General features: G+C 35.0%; 1 protein-coding gene and 1 long non-coding RNA gene across 2 annotated transcripts; both read right to left on the bottom strand.

Annotated features, from left to right (window-relative positions):
• Positions 1-273: 273 nt before the first annotated feature.
• Positions 274-4,482, bottom strand: LOC135789184 (uncharacterized). The gene is made up of 5 exons (XM_065298877.1): positions 4,370-4,482; positions 3,789-3,967; positions 3,559-3,697; positions 1,828-1,935; positions 274-1,537 (listed from the first exon to the last, which is right to left on the bottom strand). The coding sequence occupies exons 2-5, from the start codon at positions 3,932-3,934 to the stop codon at positions 650-652; spliced, it is 1,281 nt and encodes a 426-aa protein (XP_065154949.1). The 5' UTR covers positions 3,935-3,967; positions 4,370-4,482; the 3' UTR covers positions 274-649.
• A 4,858-nt stretch (positions 4,483-9,340) lies between these two features.
• On the bottom strand, positions 9,341-10,272 carry LOC135717727 (uncharacterized). The gene is made up of 3 exons (XR_010520355.2): positions 10,139-10,272; positions 9,870-9,957; positions 9,341-9,666 (listed from the first exon to the last, which is right to left on the bottom strand). It is a non-coding gene; the product is annotated as an uncharacterized lncRNA (long non-coding RNA).
• Positions 10,273-16,583: the final 6,311 nt, after the last annotated feature.

Genomic DNA, 16,583 nt, shown 5'->3' with positions numbered 1-16,583 from the left:
TTTTAAGACACCATAAATTGAAGGCGTATGAGGGGTACTGCTTTTAAATCATTCCTGCAAAACTTTAACGTCATAAGTTTTATCGGTCTGCAGAGTGCCACAAGTGAAACACACCTATGGTTTCCACGGCAGCAAAAGCAGAAACCAAGTTTAACCCGGACATGACACAATTGATCAGCGACCTTATAAAGAAGGGCGGAATGCTTTTAAAATCCAAATTCTCTGAATTTAAACGTTGGAAACATTTGGGAGAATGTAAACATGTGAACATAACACTGTACTAGCAGTTTTTACATATAAGATAGAGAAACTAGCAGATTCCATGGTTGTTGGTTCTATTATTCTCAATATGATTTGTAATGTTTATTTGTTATATGTAATATAATAAAAACATATTGTATTTACATGGAGTATAATAATGAAGACAGAAGCGCTGTGTGTTACCATAAATCTTTAATTTTTTGCCTACAATCCATATGAAGATGTGTTTTACAGTTTAGTTAAATAGTGTACAGTGCATGCACCAAACCTTATACACTTCGAGACATTCAAATAACAACAAAAACATATATGGTAGTGAGTCAAACACGTGCACCAAACCTTATACAGTAAATACACCTTTGTAAATAAATCTTTTTTAAGACAACAATCACCACTTCTCTGAAAATTGTTTACTCGTGTGTACTTTATTATAGCTAAAGGATGTTCCTCCAGATGATTGAACCTTTTCATATTTCATAGCTACTTTTTCCTCTTTAAAGCTTTGATGACTCACTTCACCGGTCATTGACATGTGGGACATCTGATTGATTACGCCATCGCCTCTAACTGCGAAGTCTGCTGCCCTTCCCATTCCCCACTGTTGAAATGGTTCATGCTGAACATTTAACATAGGAGATCTTCGCAGACCCAAACTCTGATTTAACATCATTTGATGTCTCTGCATTTCATCTCTTATGTCCATGTGTTGAGCTAAAGCAGATGTTCTCATGTTATGGAAGGTTTCATCCATAGCATTTCCCATCATTGCATATCTCTGTGTTGCAGTGCCATCTCTTATGTCCATATGTGAAGCAAACACAGATCGCCTAATGTCTGGGAAGACTGCATCCATAGCATTTCCTCTCATTTCATTTCTCTGTGGTACAGTGAAGTCTCTTGGCTTGCTGTCCATTAGCAAAGCTGAAGCAGCTTTCCTAATGTCTGGGAGGATTTGATCCATATTAACTCTGTAATCTGGATTGGTCTCCACCATCTTGGACACTGGTGTACAGTATGCTTGATCTGTTTTAAGAGTTTCCTGAATTTTGCTGGCACACAGATATTGAGTCGGTAACCTGACCCTGGCACAGAGTTCAGCAATGATTTTACCCATGGCCCAAACATCTGATCGCTTGTCACGAACCCCATTTCTCTGCAGGATCTCTGGAGCTGAGTATGCTTCATTCCCCAAGTTTATTGCAGAGCTGAGTCCATCTTTGCAGAACTTTGCAGGCCCCAAGTCAATGATCACAGCACGATGGGTTTCATCCTCAACCTGAATTTGGGTGAAAGAAGATAGGGATATTGCTTTATTCATGACCACCCATTTATGCAACACTCAATATGGCCGCTCTGGTGACAGAAGTCCCACATTTCAGTTAAAATAACCATTCATCATTAGATGATCAACCATTCAAATTGTTGGTCAGAAAGATGTTGTTTATTTGTGATTTTAGCATGCAATTTTTTTATCTTAAGCAGATAGGACTTAAATCATATATGACTGAAATAACAATATTCAGACAGACCATAGTATAAGCAGTATTTACAGTATGTTTGGCTCACCATGATGTTATCAGGTTTAAGGTCTTGGTGGACGATGTCTTTACTGTGAAGATGATGCAAACCTTCACACATACCAATAATGATTGTGGCTTTCACTGCTGGAGTCAACTAAAGATACACAAACAATTATTATCATCTTGTTGCATTTAATCTCTACAAATGCATAAAATAAGCACAAGTCAAGAATGCTTATTTTATTTCAGCTGAATTTTTGCATTAATGTTTGCAGAAAATAAATAATATTTTTGTCTCAATTTTGATTTAAAGGAATAGTTAAAGGGGCGGTGAATTTGTCGATTTTATTGTTTTATACTGTTGTCTGAGGTCTACTTATGATGTTCGCGTGGTTTTTACATTCAAAAACAATAAGTAATAGCCTATTTTGTAACATGGATTAGTGGCTCTCTGGAGAAATGGTTCGTTTGAAGGGGCGGGCCGCATTGAAGACCTGGACGTAAACACCCACTGCTATGGTTGGACAGCTTCATTCACCGTCATTACACGTGGGGAAATGTTTTAAAAACATTAATGTGTGAAAATAGCAGCCGAACACAAATATGTTTGAGCCACAAAAGATTCTGGGTGCTAAAGATGATACACATAAATGACAATCCGTATAGTAAAGTAGAAACAAAACTTTAAACTTGACGTGACTAAAGTACCGTATACAACACAGTAAGCGCGCATCAGATTATAAACTGCGGCTGATAAGCTCTATCAATAACTTTGTATATTTCTATTGTGCTTGTGAAGTTGCTCTTAGATACACGTAACGTTACATACCACAGTTATATGATAAAAAAAGCTTTGTTGAGTGTTTGACCGTTCAAACGCAACTTGCCTAAATTACCGTATACAACACAGTAAGCGGGCATCATAATCTAAATTGCGGAGGATAAGTCATTCCTTTGCATATTTCTGCGTTTCACTCTTGCTTTGTTAGAAGAGATCGTTTGAAATGTCCTGTTGTAAAAACGTATGTTAGACTGTTTTAATTTACTTAAAACATTAAACGATTAATAAAGGTACAACGCTTAACAATACGACTGTAATATAACAATAGAAATATACAAAGGTAGTGATAAAGAAAGACTTACCAGCCACAATTTATATTCTGATGCCAGCTTACTGTGTTGTATACGGTAATTTAGGCTAGTTGCGTTTGAAAGGTCAAACACTCAACAAAGCTTTTTTATCATATAACTGTGGTATGTAACGTTACGTGTATGTAAGAGCAACTTCACAAGCACAACTGAAATATACAAAGTTATTGATAAGGATTTATCAGCCAAAGTTTAGATTCTGATGCCCACTAACTGTATTAGTCACGTTGAGTTTAAAGTTTTGTTTCTACTTTACTATACGTATTGTCATTTATGTGTATCATCTTTAGCAGCCAGAATCTTTTGTGGCTAAAACATATTTGTGTTCGGCTGTTATTTTTACACATTAATGTTTAAAACATTTCCCCACATGTAATGACGGTGAATGAAGCTGTCCAATCATAGCAGTGGGCGTTTATATCCAGGTTTTCAATGCGGCCCGCCCCTTCAAACAAAGCTTTTCTCCAGATGTTCTCTTTTTCTTCCATGTTACAAAATTACTTTTGACGTTTTTGAATGTAAAAACCACGCAAACATCAGACAACCACAAGTAGACATCAGACAACAGTATAAAACAATAAAATCGACAAATTCACCACCCCTTAAAGTTTTTGTAAAACACAAGTACCAGTATTTTGGAGTTTGCTGATTCAAAGATGGTTGTCTCAAGATCTTCTCCACTGATGAATTCCATAGGAATGTGCCACTTAGAGTCTTTAACCCAAGGGTCACCAAGAAGCCTCACCACATTAGGATGCCGAGCATTACTGGGGTTTGAATATTGAGAGTCATGGTTATACATTGAGCTCATTTAAATGAAATAACAGTGATAAATAAGTTTTATAAATATATACATACTTAAATACTTCGCATTCTCTGTCCATATCAGCTTTCTTGATGTGCAATTCAGGGACTCTCTTTATAGCAGCCCATCCATCTCCAAACTTCTCCTTATATATTTTCCCAAAGCAGCCCTGAGCCAGGGTTTTTGTAGAGTACTCCATAGTGATATATTGTGATGAACAGATGTCTAATAGCTGTCAGCAGAAAATTATGAAGAAAAAAATATTATAATAATGAATCCAACAAATAAATGGTTAGTACACACACAACAAATGAGCATTGAAAAATATACTGTAGACAGATGCAGATAAAAGAAGTGTTTTTTTTTTAGGTTACAGCAATATTAACTAAAATGCCAAAATAGTGCAAATAAGTTTTTCAACAAAGTTCTCCTATAATCCATGAAGGAAATATATCAGACAGAGAGTGATTGTGATAAAAAAGTGAAATAAAAAATAATTAAAATCGTTGAATCTATGTTGTCTTATAATAATAAACACAATATAGTTTTTATAACATGTTATAAAGTACTAAAATTAAGTGTCTTTAACTTGCAATTATTCTGCAATTGTTGTTTGTAATTGTTATTTACCTACCAATGTCTTCGTCTGATCTTTAAGCTCTTCAAATGTTATGAAAGCAAATCTGAGCTGCAGAGATCTGTTTTATCTGAGTGACAGGAATGTCACCAGGCAGCCAAAACTAAAACTAAAAACAAGAAGATGAATTAACATTAAATGTAACCATACCAGTTACACAGGTATTACAAACCAGGCACGTGCACACATAGACATCAAAGGGGGCTTGAGCACCTGCCCTTTTTATTCCTGGAGAGTGCCCTTTTTTTCTGGGGTGCTTTAAAAATAAATAAAAATAATATGATCTTTACTCATATAACAACTGATGTCTGTCTGTGTCCTGTGTTTTTTACTTGTTGCTTATTTAATTTAACATGAATTTATTCATGAATCATTTAAATGAGATTTAAACTCTTATATAAAGAAAAATAGCGCTATTCGTGGCACACAAACGGTTAACAGATGAGTCCCGCCTCCAAAATTCACATCGCTAATATGATTGGCTGTACCTTTCCTTAGTCCCGCCTCTCTAACTTACTTCGCTTTATGATTGGTTTGTCTACACTCGTGCTGCATCATTCGCTCTTCAAGCGCCAAAGCTCAGCCCGAACGAGACGCGATCATGTGCATGATTATGCAGGCAGCTATCGGTAAGTGTTTGAGGATGAAAGCATTCTTATATTAACAGTTTTATGCACAAAATATGGGACACGTTGTTACACATAACGATTCAGGGACATTGTTTTCCATGGCAATCCCATATTAAGCTGAAGAGTTGCAAACTTGTAACCGTATAGTCGTATATGTATGTAGTTTAAACGGACTGCTCATAAAATAATAAAGCACAAACAATAAAATAATTGCTTACTGCAGTAGTAAGCTTTTTTGTTTGCGTTTTTTTGTAATGGCTGTTAAATAAGTATAATGTGTTATACTGGAGTGCTGGAGTAGATTGGGAAGAAATCTGATGGTTCAGTATTTTACTTGCCCAGTCTGAATTTTCACTGACATCACAAAAAAGTAAAAAATAAAATACAAATAAAATAGGCCTAATCTATGTTTCTGACATGTGTAACCCTAATAAATATGAAACCTAAGATTAAAGGTGCCATAGGATGTGTTGTCATAATATGTTAAATTGTTCTTATACAATTACATAGAAGGTATGTTGCTTTATTAAGTGCAAAAATTATCCAGAAACGTTTTTACATGTTTATTTACAACCCCAGAATTTGTCATTTGAATGAAATAGTCTATTTTTGCCCTATTTGAAAGGGATATGAATAATAATGTTGAGCTCTGCTCTGAGGCTCATGCCAGAAGCTCACATTAGTAAACAGACCTTATATTTTGAGCCCTTATCAGACAAAAATACATTTTGAGTAACAACTAATCAGCTAAACGCTAGCATATGATATAGCATTTATTGGCATGTAGCGCTTACTCAGCAGTCACAACTTTGTTTTTAGCATTTTAACAAATTTGTAATAATGTGTAATTTAATGTTTTCAAAGCATGCACACATTGTGTAATGGCTTCCTTTGCTGCTCTATAAACCTAGACTACTAAGGAGACCATGGTGTCTGTGTGAACTGATTATTTTGTAGACATCTTTTGAAAATGAAACAATTGCGTGAGTTTGAGGAATATAAAATTAATGAACTTTTTAAATATTTTTTTTTAAAAAGGAAGTCAGAATTGCGTTAATATATATACTTTTTGTTTAAAAAAAAAGAAAAAAATATACATAATTATGAGAAGTGCCCTTTATTTCACTTGTCTGTGCACATCCCTGTTACAAACTATAACTAAACTATAACACAACTATTACAAACTTATTAAAGATTTTAAAACAAAATGTGATCAGCTGTTAATGTCATTTATGTCCATGGGTAACTTTTATTTTTATATATAATAGCGGCGCCCAGAATTTAACATTAAAAACTCTCATTTAAAGCAGTTTTTTAAACACATTGACTACAGAACACATTAACTTTGATTTGTTATTTAAATTGAATTGTATTGTTTTATTAATGACATGTTCAAGATTATATGTGTCTCTTTTTTAAATCAACGTGATCTCATGAGAATACGTGTGTATTTTTAAGTTTCAGTGTGGTTGTACAATACGTACATTTACTTTCGTTTAAAGGGGGGGGGGTTCAATGGTATTTCAAGCATTCTGACTTATTAACACAGTTATAGAGTTGTTTCCTCATGCTAAACGTAGGCAAAGTGTCAAAAAAGCAGTTGGACGTGTTACAGAGTATTTCTGTGCCGGATGGTTTGTACAAGTTTCGGAAAGTTTTTTTCGATTACAGGTCCAACTGACGTTTCAGGGGTTTTCTGTAAGGAGAAGACATCCAGCCTTATGAAAACGATGGATATAGTTTCATATCCGGGGTAGCAGCAGAGTTTTCCGTGTGTGTTTGATGCGGTGGATTTTCCCAACCGGGTCACGAGTTGCACGCGGTAAGTAAGACTTCTGTCTTATGTTGGAAATAGTCGCGTGCATATTATATAAATGATCTGAACATGTAGTGAATCATAAGTTAAAACAGTGTTGTATAGTGTGTTGCATGACTCGTACTTGTCCTCCTGCGGTATAACTCCTCCTCCTTCATTTTTTCGTACGTTATCGGAAAGATTCGGTAAAGCTAATCTTTCTTTTATAAATCTGATTAAACTAAAGACTCTTCGGAGATATAAAGGATGTAATACTACTCTATAGGTACTCCAGATTAACATCAGAAATGCAGAAACAGCGTGTGTTACGTGAGTTTTAAAACACACTGAAACGTACAATATCGACGTTTTGACAGGACTAATACGTAAATTATTTACGTATTTACAGCTTTACAAACATACAAATTTGTGGGTAATTATTTCTATTCATAAATATTAAAATTGCGGGCATTGGCATGTAATACTGGATGTTAAAGGGGACATATTATGAGATTTTTTTTAAGATGAAAACTAAGTCTAAAATAGGTCTGAGCAAAAGTGTGCCGTTTTGGGTGTGTCATTTAAAATGCAAATGAGCGGATGAAGTGCAACCACTGATCACAATGATGGTGGTTTGTTGCAATTGAAACTCAATTGTGCTGTGAAATATTTTATCTCTCTCTTTCTCTCCATACTAAATGGTTGTGCTGTGGTTGGATAGTGCAGATAAAGGGGGCGGTATTACCTTATTTGACATCACAATAAGGGCCAAATTACAATGACCTATTTTTCACATGCTTGCAGAAAATGGTTTACCAAAACTAAGTTATTGGGTTGATCTTTTTAACATTTTCAAGGTTGATAGAAGCACTGGGGACACAATTATAGCACTTAAACATGGAAAAAGTCTGATTTTCATAATATGTCCCCTTTAAATAATCAACTTTAGTTTATTTATGAAGAGACACTATAAAACAATCAAACCTAGGGTGGTAACCCAAATTTGACCCTCAGGTTGAACTGGTTACAGACATGTCTCTGTTCTCCTAATCTCTTCATCACAAAGGCTTTGGCAATGTTAGCCTTAAGGCTCACATCACTGAGTATCTGCTGAAATATATGATGTAATGTATACATATTATGTGGTTCTAAGATTGTAATTTAATATTAATGTTTAGTATTATTTTAAAGGTCATGGTGCGATGAGTAAAAAGGTCTCATTTCTATAAGTCTAAGATAAGATGGATTAAGGTTTTAGAACTTTGGATAGAAGATGCATTTCTTGTAGAGGTGGGTTTTTGCCTTGATATTCCTGGCTAGTTTGACCAGGTGCTCTTTAGTATCACTTGGCACAGGTCAAACTGGATTTTGACCGGGTGTTCTTTAGTATCACTTGGTACAGGTCAAACTAGATTTTGGTAGTTTTCTCAAGCTGTGTATAAATGGTGGCCTGGCAAAACATTCTGGGAGCCATTCTGTACCCAGAAGCTCCAACACTCTGTGTGTATTTAAACCTTATGGAGGCATCCTGTAACCAGGAGCTCCCACACTTTGTGTGTGTATTAAAACATCATGGAAGAAATCTTTAACAAGAATCTTCCTAGACCACTTTGTGTGTCTTTAATTGCCAGGTATGCTTTGTATTTTGTGAAATGTTCATTTTTCTATGCTGATCTTTAAGTGAATGTTTTGATATATTTGTGATGGATTTGAATTACCAAATTATTGATTTAAGTGTAACCTGCCTGGCAAAATAAATTGTTATTCTTTATTCATTCCAAGACTTGTCAAATCTTTTATTATATTTTCAGGGTTTAAGATAAATATATTGAAGGGGGCATAGATTAGGAGAATTGCCTCTTTTGAAAATGTTACTGGAGTAATTGCCTCCCCGTTTTAAGGTTAGATGGAGAAACCTCAACCTAAAACATAGATGGATCCTCTTATTTTCAATGTGTTTTGGAGAAACCTCTAACTTTAACTTAAGTTAGAAGGAGAATGCCTCTATGCCCACCTGTATGGAACTGCCTTAGCACCTTCAGCCCAGATAGCAAAATTTTTCAGGGCCAGAAATGGCTGAGTTCAGGCTGTTCTTTTGGCACACATGCCGCCACGGCTTACAGTCCTTGATTGGTCCCAGAGCTGCTTGCCTTAAGTAATCCAGAATCTAGCCGAAAGCAGACCATAACTTAGCCGCAACACTTTCACACCTCGAGAAATCAGCCACAGCTCACCCGGAATCTCCAGATAACAACCAGAAAACAGCCCAAATTACCACATTTATCCCCAAACTTACCCACAACTTTTCCAGAAACCCCAAATGTAACCCAGAAAATAACCAAAATTACCATATTTACCCCAGAACCCACCCACAACTTATCCAGATGCCCCAGAAAATAGCCATAAAGTGACCAAAATATATTTATATACTGTAAAATGTATAATTGAAAAACACAGATATAAAGCAAATATAGAGTTTTATTGATGCTGACAAGAATAATTTCAGATAACAGCAAAATAAATGAAATGTCAAATGTTCTGCCAAATAAACAAATAACAGTAGAATGATCAAATAAAAGCAAAGAAATAGCCAATGTAACATAAAAGCTAACAGAGAAACATTAACTTAATTGTTTTAAACAATAAACAGGCAATAAAAAAACAGATGTAATAACAGAAAGCAATATACAACAACTGGTTAAATATAAAAAAACATGCAATATAAAATTAATGTTTACAGATGTGCAAATGTGTATTAGATAAATACATTTGAAAATAATACCACGTTATGTCACCAGCTAGAAAAAAGCAACATTTAGTAACTTTAATCTCCAGTCATGTGTGCACACAAAGGACTTCTTTCTTACAGCCTACAGAATAAGAGCATAAAATACAGTTAGAAAATACATTTACATAAAATGCATAAGAGTAAGGACAAAAATGACATAGTACGCACTGCCAGTCCAAGAACTGATCATTTTTAACATTCAATTCAAGACATGGGAAAAGATTTGTTTGCAGATTTCAGAGTTCCAGAGGGATTTCTAAATTAACAATTATATAAAGCACTTACCAAGTACAAAAATTGCTTTGGTCAAGCATTTTCATTTCCTGCTTCATTATTTGCCAGCGTTTACTCCAAACAATCCAAGATCAAGTACCTGGAACATTTTTAAAACATGGCATCACTTTTAAGCCAAAACTTGTGCTTTTGTAACTTATATGAATATTAGACAAATTACCCTAATAAAAGACTTAACAAATAAGATATAGACAATAATGTAATTCATCAAATCAAAATTGCACAAAGATAAATAATGAACATAATATACATCATCTTACTTCATTTTCTGTTTTGATGTCCATGTCTTTGTCTCTGTCTGGAGAATGGGTCCGTGTACTTTTGCGTCCTTTCATTTTTCCTTTATAAACCATGATATGAAAAATAAAATATAAACGGTTGTTGTATTTTTAAAATGCAATATTACATTTCCAAATTTAAATTCAATTTGTATTTAGAACATCATACCCCAAAAATACAAATATTGATGTATTTTCAGATTTTTGTTTATGATTTTTGCACCTTTATTATACATTTAAAACTAAAATTTAAAAACGTGATTAATAGCTATTTCACATTCAGACTTCTTTGGCTGTGATCGCAGTGCTTTGCTTCATGCATGTAAACATCATCATTCTACGCATTTTGTACATTTCTTCAAGTTTTGTCAAATTATGTTAACACAGCAAGCAAAAACCGAGACTCTATAGTCTGGCTATGTGCAATAGGAACACACTTCAAAATAATTTGGAGAATTACTGTATTCCATCATGTAAGCATAGGTGTTCAAGGTGTTTGCTTTAATTTCTTTTACATGTTGTAAACATACGCATCGTCTATTCTTGGGCTATTAGACTATTAGACTTTCACTGACAACCTAAATTTTGCCTTGTTTTAGCCAAAATTGCTTGCTGGGAAGCCGGTGAATGCGGAAGACAGATACACGTTTTATAATTAACTGCTATTTTCAATGAACATGCAGTGTTGCAGTCAGAAACAAATGACTAGTTTTAGATTCAGCCTGTGCGCATCTGTCATCGCAACAAGTTATGGTTCAGACACGGGTATTTAAGCGCAAATCAACATTCATTCACAACGAGAAATGTTCAAAGTGAACGGGAAGGACTGTGCGAAAATATGATTATGCGGTATAAAAAAAGACAGACGTTCGTCTGAAACAGTAAAAAAGTACACTCACTGTTAGACATTTCTGTAATGTTTACAGTTATTTACTGTATATCACCCAGTATAATACTGTAAACTATTTATACAGTACATAACTGTAATTCGCGTTGCATTTTGGGAATTTTCTATGACATCATATACAGTAATTTACTGTATTTTTGAAAATTGCTGTATGCTACTGTATATTTTCTAACAGTCTTTTGGCGGTATTTTCCTTATTCACACAAATCCTTATTTTATTTTTCTCAAAAATCATCATTTTTGACAATTGTATACACACAGGCGTTAACTTATTTTAGCTAAGGAACCATGTAGCAGCACAGGTGTTCAGAGGACCGATTTCAGGTGTGCACATAAACTGAAAAGTTTTCAAACAAGACTATCCCTGGGACAGCGGCGCTTTTCAGTTGAAGATACACGAGAGGAGAGAATGAAAAAAGACCAGCAAGGTAAAATAATCTATATAAGTTATTTATTATCAGACCCGCGGTTGTTGTTTATTATTATTATTTACGTTTATTTTAGTAGGGACAGATACAAAGAAGAGACATAAATACACTGTAAACAGTCATTTGATGTATGTATCATAGTGTTTTTAGCCGAAGCTAGTTTACAACACTTGTCCCTAGAGGGGCTTTTAGTTAAAAAAGAAGAGAAAAAAAAGAGAAAAGAAAAAAAACGGGTTTACCCGAACGGGACATTTTAAAACCGTTAAACGGACGCGTTGCTTAACGTATAACGGTAATATTAGTTTACCAAAGTCAGTATAAACCTTATTAAAAATCATACTAACGTTATGTGTATGCACGCCTACGAGCACGTGCGGTGCGTTAAATTACACGCTAGTGTTTTCCTTTTATAAAACTATTATGAAGAAATGCTTAACGTAGCCTAATGTACACGTCAATGATATGAAAAGATCAGATTTAGTATATAACTTTACCTGAGAGAATAATTTATTAATATAAAAGCATATTTAAAAAAGTACTCTAAATTATATTTTGCTGGGAGGAAAACTATTAATGTGAAAGTTACCACGTTGTGTTTATATTCTCATCCGCTTGGCTTTACCTGTTACATAAATTATGCGTTATTAATAAGGTGTATAACTAAATTTTATCTTTCAAATTCGTTAAACTACGTTAAGCATTTTAGAAAGTTCGATGTGAACATAATAAGAGTTTCCTTTACATTTAGTTTTACAAACGACTTCAACGTATGAGCGTATGTTATGTGTGTGTGGTGGCCAATCGGAAAAACATTATATTTTAAATGTGAATATGTTTAAACATAAAGGCTGAAATCTAATTTGCATAAAATAAAATGAGGTTTTTTTTGTTTTGTATTAAATTGCTTTTGAGGCCAAGGTAGCTGTAAAGTAAATATTCACTGTCATAACACACAGACCTGTGGCCATGGTGCAGTGATTCGAGTAGAGTATCTACTCTGGTTATCATTTCAAAACAGTATTTACTGAAAAATATGAGTGTTTAGCATCATGTATTAAATGTGTTAAATATGTCCTTTTTCCCTGCATTTATTCTGCTGTCTAAAATTCTTTGGGAGGATAAATGAAGGAGGATGTAACAAAATACACTGCAAGAACTGGAATGAGAGACAAGTGAGGATGAAGAGGACAACAGAATATCCACTAGGCATGGGCCGGTATAAGATTCTGGCGGTATGATAACCTTTAGCAAAAATACCACGGTTTCACGGTGTTGCGGTATTGCCATTGCAACACTAAAATGTGTTATTTTCAAATGCCAGGTACAATAAAGCCTTTAAATTATAATATGCTTTCAAAACATATATAATATTTTCGTAATATATATTAAATGTAAACATCAAATCAATCACATGACTTCATGATTTAATGAATTTTGTATAAACACAGCTCATACCTTGGAGACGGTATCACAGAACATTTTAGTGGTTTTGAAACCTTGACTGTTTTAAACCTCGGTATACCTTGAAACCGGTAATCGGCCCATGCCTAATATCCACCCTTTCTTCACCACCTCACAGAGTTTGAGTGAAACAACTTGTATTAGGTGAGACACTTCTCAATAAGATACAGTATGTGCTGCATATATGGGTTAGTTAGGTCTCCCTAATGAACTAACAGCTGTAACAAACAGTACTGTAAAAAAAACTGTGGTTCAAAATAATTATGACCATCTTTCTTTTGCTTACAGGACTCACAGGATTATTTTATACCAGAGGTATGGTATTTTTTTGAAGCTACTGTATTATTTCTTACGACAATTCATTTTGATGTGCATTCAGAACTGTAAGTTGGTAAGTACATTTACTGTATTTACTGTACGTAAAGGCTAAAGAGTATATCTCCTCTAGTTCTAAGTTCTAGTTCTAAGTTCTAACAACGTTCCCAAAGGTCCCAATAATGTTAAGCCAACATAAAAGTGTCCAGTTTTTAAATTGTTTAGGAATGTTTCTTGGTTGTGCGAATGTTGGAGGAATGTTACATTTTATTTTCAGACAATGTCATGTTTAAATGTACTCACAATGTTTAAAACACATGTTTAGTATATTTTATGAATGTTTATATGCAATATTTTAACAGAGCATTAAGAAATAATGTTTTACAACAGTTTGTAATAATAGAATGTAAAGTTTTTTTTATCATTACAAGCAAAAACATTCATAACGTTATTGGGAACTTTGGGAACTTTCAAGGAACGTGTGGTTGAGCATTGTGTTAGCATCATAAAATGCCGATAAAAATGCTAATAAAAAATTTATACTTTGCATTGCACTGTATGTTATTTGCCTTTTTCTGTAAATGTGAAGATAAATGTAAAGACAGACAGTCATTGTTTCATTTTAAACCAGTTCTATTTTAAGAGATCTTAACTAAAAAGGGTAACAAAAATTTTAATTTTGCTATTATGATGCTCAGTGGCGTGTTTACCATTTTGGTGGCCCTTTGCAAAGTCCAAGAACCGGGGCCCCCCATGCCCCAGCATTGCCCAAGGTTTTTCATTTGAATTGCATAACAATAATATTCAGTATATAGACTTAAGTGAGATATATAAACCTGGTTTATTTTGTTTTACACTGCTTAAAATAAAACTAAATTGTTAGTTTGGTATGACAAAAATTCTTGGTTTAAAGAAGATTACAAAAAGAAGAAATGATCGACATGATGTTTATGCACACACACTGGTAGAAACACATTTAAAAGTGCATTTTCTAGGTTAGGGGGGGCTTTAAAGGAATAATATGTAATTTTTGCTACTAGATTTAGGCAAACAACAACCAGGGCAGGTGCTATAGGCAGAGTAGGCAAATGCCTAGGGCCTCAGGCTTGGATGCAGGGCCTCCATAACTGCTAAATCAATGTGCGCAAATCCACCAATCATTGGCAGCAATAGACAAAAGTTATAAGGTGAGTTCGACTTCATGCGGTGCTGTAAGAACCGCAGACGGATGACATCAAAGTAATGCGAGAACGAAGCTTTGAATGTGAGTGCACGATAGCATTTCATACAGAAGGGCGCTGACTATCAAAATAGTCAATAATATTCAAATTCAAGCAGCAAACAAAACTGGAGTTTGTTTACTGTAGTGCTAAGTGTTTTTTTCCTACACTGTAAGAAATAATTCACATTTCCTCACATTATTCTGAAAATTAGGTGCGAGGGTCCTCCAATATAAATTTTGCCTAGGGCCCCCAAATATCTAGAACCGACCCTGACAACAACAACAACAGTATAGCTTGGTTAATGGATAACATGGATAAATGGAAATTGTAGTTTTTAACTTCACTGTCTGTAGGAATCGATCTGACAGGTCTTATAACCCAGGTGAAAAAGTAGTACACTTTCATAGTGTACTAAAAGTGATTTACAAACAGTAATGTTGGATTATAGTGTACATGCACCAAACCTTATACAGTAAAAACACCTTTGTAAAAAATCTTTTTTAAGACATCAACATAACAAATAATATTAATAATAATAACAATCACCACTTCTCTGAAAATTGTTTACTCATGTGTACTTTATTATAGCTAAAGGATGTTCCGCCAGATGATTCAACCTTTTCATATTTCATAGCTACTTTTTCCTCTTTAAAGCTTTGATGACTCACTTCACCGGTCATTGACATTAAGGGACATCTGATTGATTAAGCCATCGCCTCTAACTGCTGTTACGGTCAGCTCAAAACTGCAACAAGAATGACGAAGACCAAACCAAAAACGTATAATGAAGAATATTTTTATTACATAATTCTAGGGGTTAACATTTAAAATTAGCACATCAATCTAATTTCTGACGACAGATCCACAAACAACGCGCGATCAAGTGGCAGCATGGGATGATGTCACTTCCCATGTGCCACGACCCATGTCTCAGAGGCACTTTTATTCGTACGTCCCGATCTATAACAGGTGTTGTTCATTACGCCAGCACCTAGAAGAAATCACAAGAGAAAACAAAAAAACCACACCCCCTTACACCATAACACCTCCCCCTTTAAGATAGAGGATCCTTGTAAAGGACATATTAATCAGAAAAATAAGGGTTACAATGTACCAGATTTTCTCAAAATGGCCTCACTTGTAACTGGAATCACGGCAACTCTCGGCACCTACGAAAACAAGTCAGTCACAGTCATACAAGTTTTTAAATCAGGAATCCAGATTCTCACATGGAGCCCGAGACAAGGCATCGGCCAACACATTCTTGACACCCCTTATGTGTCGAATCTCTAATGGATAAGGCTGCAGAAAAAGAGACCAGCGTAAAAGGCGCTGATTTGGGCTCTGCAAAGAATGCAAAAATGTAAGTGGATTGTGGTCTGAAAACACCACAATCGGAAAAGTGCCACTTGTCAAATAAACTTCAAAAAACTGCAAAGCCCAGATCAATGCCAATGCCTCCTTTTCAATAGTAGAATAATGCAACTGGTGAGCCTTAAACTTCCTCGAGAAATAACAAACTGGTCTTTCTATTCCATGTTCATCAGTTTGTAATAAGACAGCTCCGGCCCCAACTTGACTGGCATCAACCTGAATCTGGAACGGGTATCCAATCCGAGGTGCAGCCAAAACAGGTGCCGTACTAAGCAACAGTTTGACATTGTCAAATGCTTGTTTAAATTGCAAGGACCACTCAAATTTCACACTCCTCTTCAATAAATCGGTCAGGGGGGCTACCACAGAAGAAAAATGTGAACAAAAACTCCTGTAATAGCCCACCATTCCCAAAAACCGCATAAGCTCTCGTTTTGTATTTGGTGGCGGAAAATTATCTATTGCCAGTACCTTAGCTCGCACAGGACGGACATTTCCCTGCTCAACTACTTTCCCCAAATAAGTCACAGTCGCCTTAGCCAACTCACACTTGGCCAAGTTGACTGTGAGCTTAGCTTCAGCTAATCGCTCAAAAAGTGCTCGAATACGTACAATGTGTTGTTCCCATGAATCACTGTACACAACCACATCATCTAAGTAAACAGCACATCCATCCAAACCAGAAGTTACACGGTTCATTAAGCGTTGGAAAGTAGCTG

This window comes from Paramisgurnus dabryanus, chromosome 13 (assembly GCF_030506205.2).
Source record: "Paramisgurnus dabryanus chromosome 13, PD_genome_1.1, whole genome shotgun sequence".
NCBI classification, from domain to species: Eukaryota; Metazoa; Chordata; class Actinopteri; order Cypriniformes; family Cobitidae; genus Paramisgurnus; species Paramisgurnus dabryanus.
Note: the sequence above shows the minus strand (reverse complement) of the source record. Positions and strands in the feature narration are given on the sequence as shown.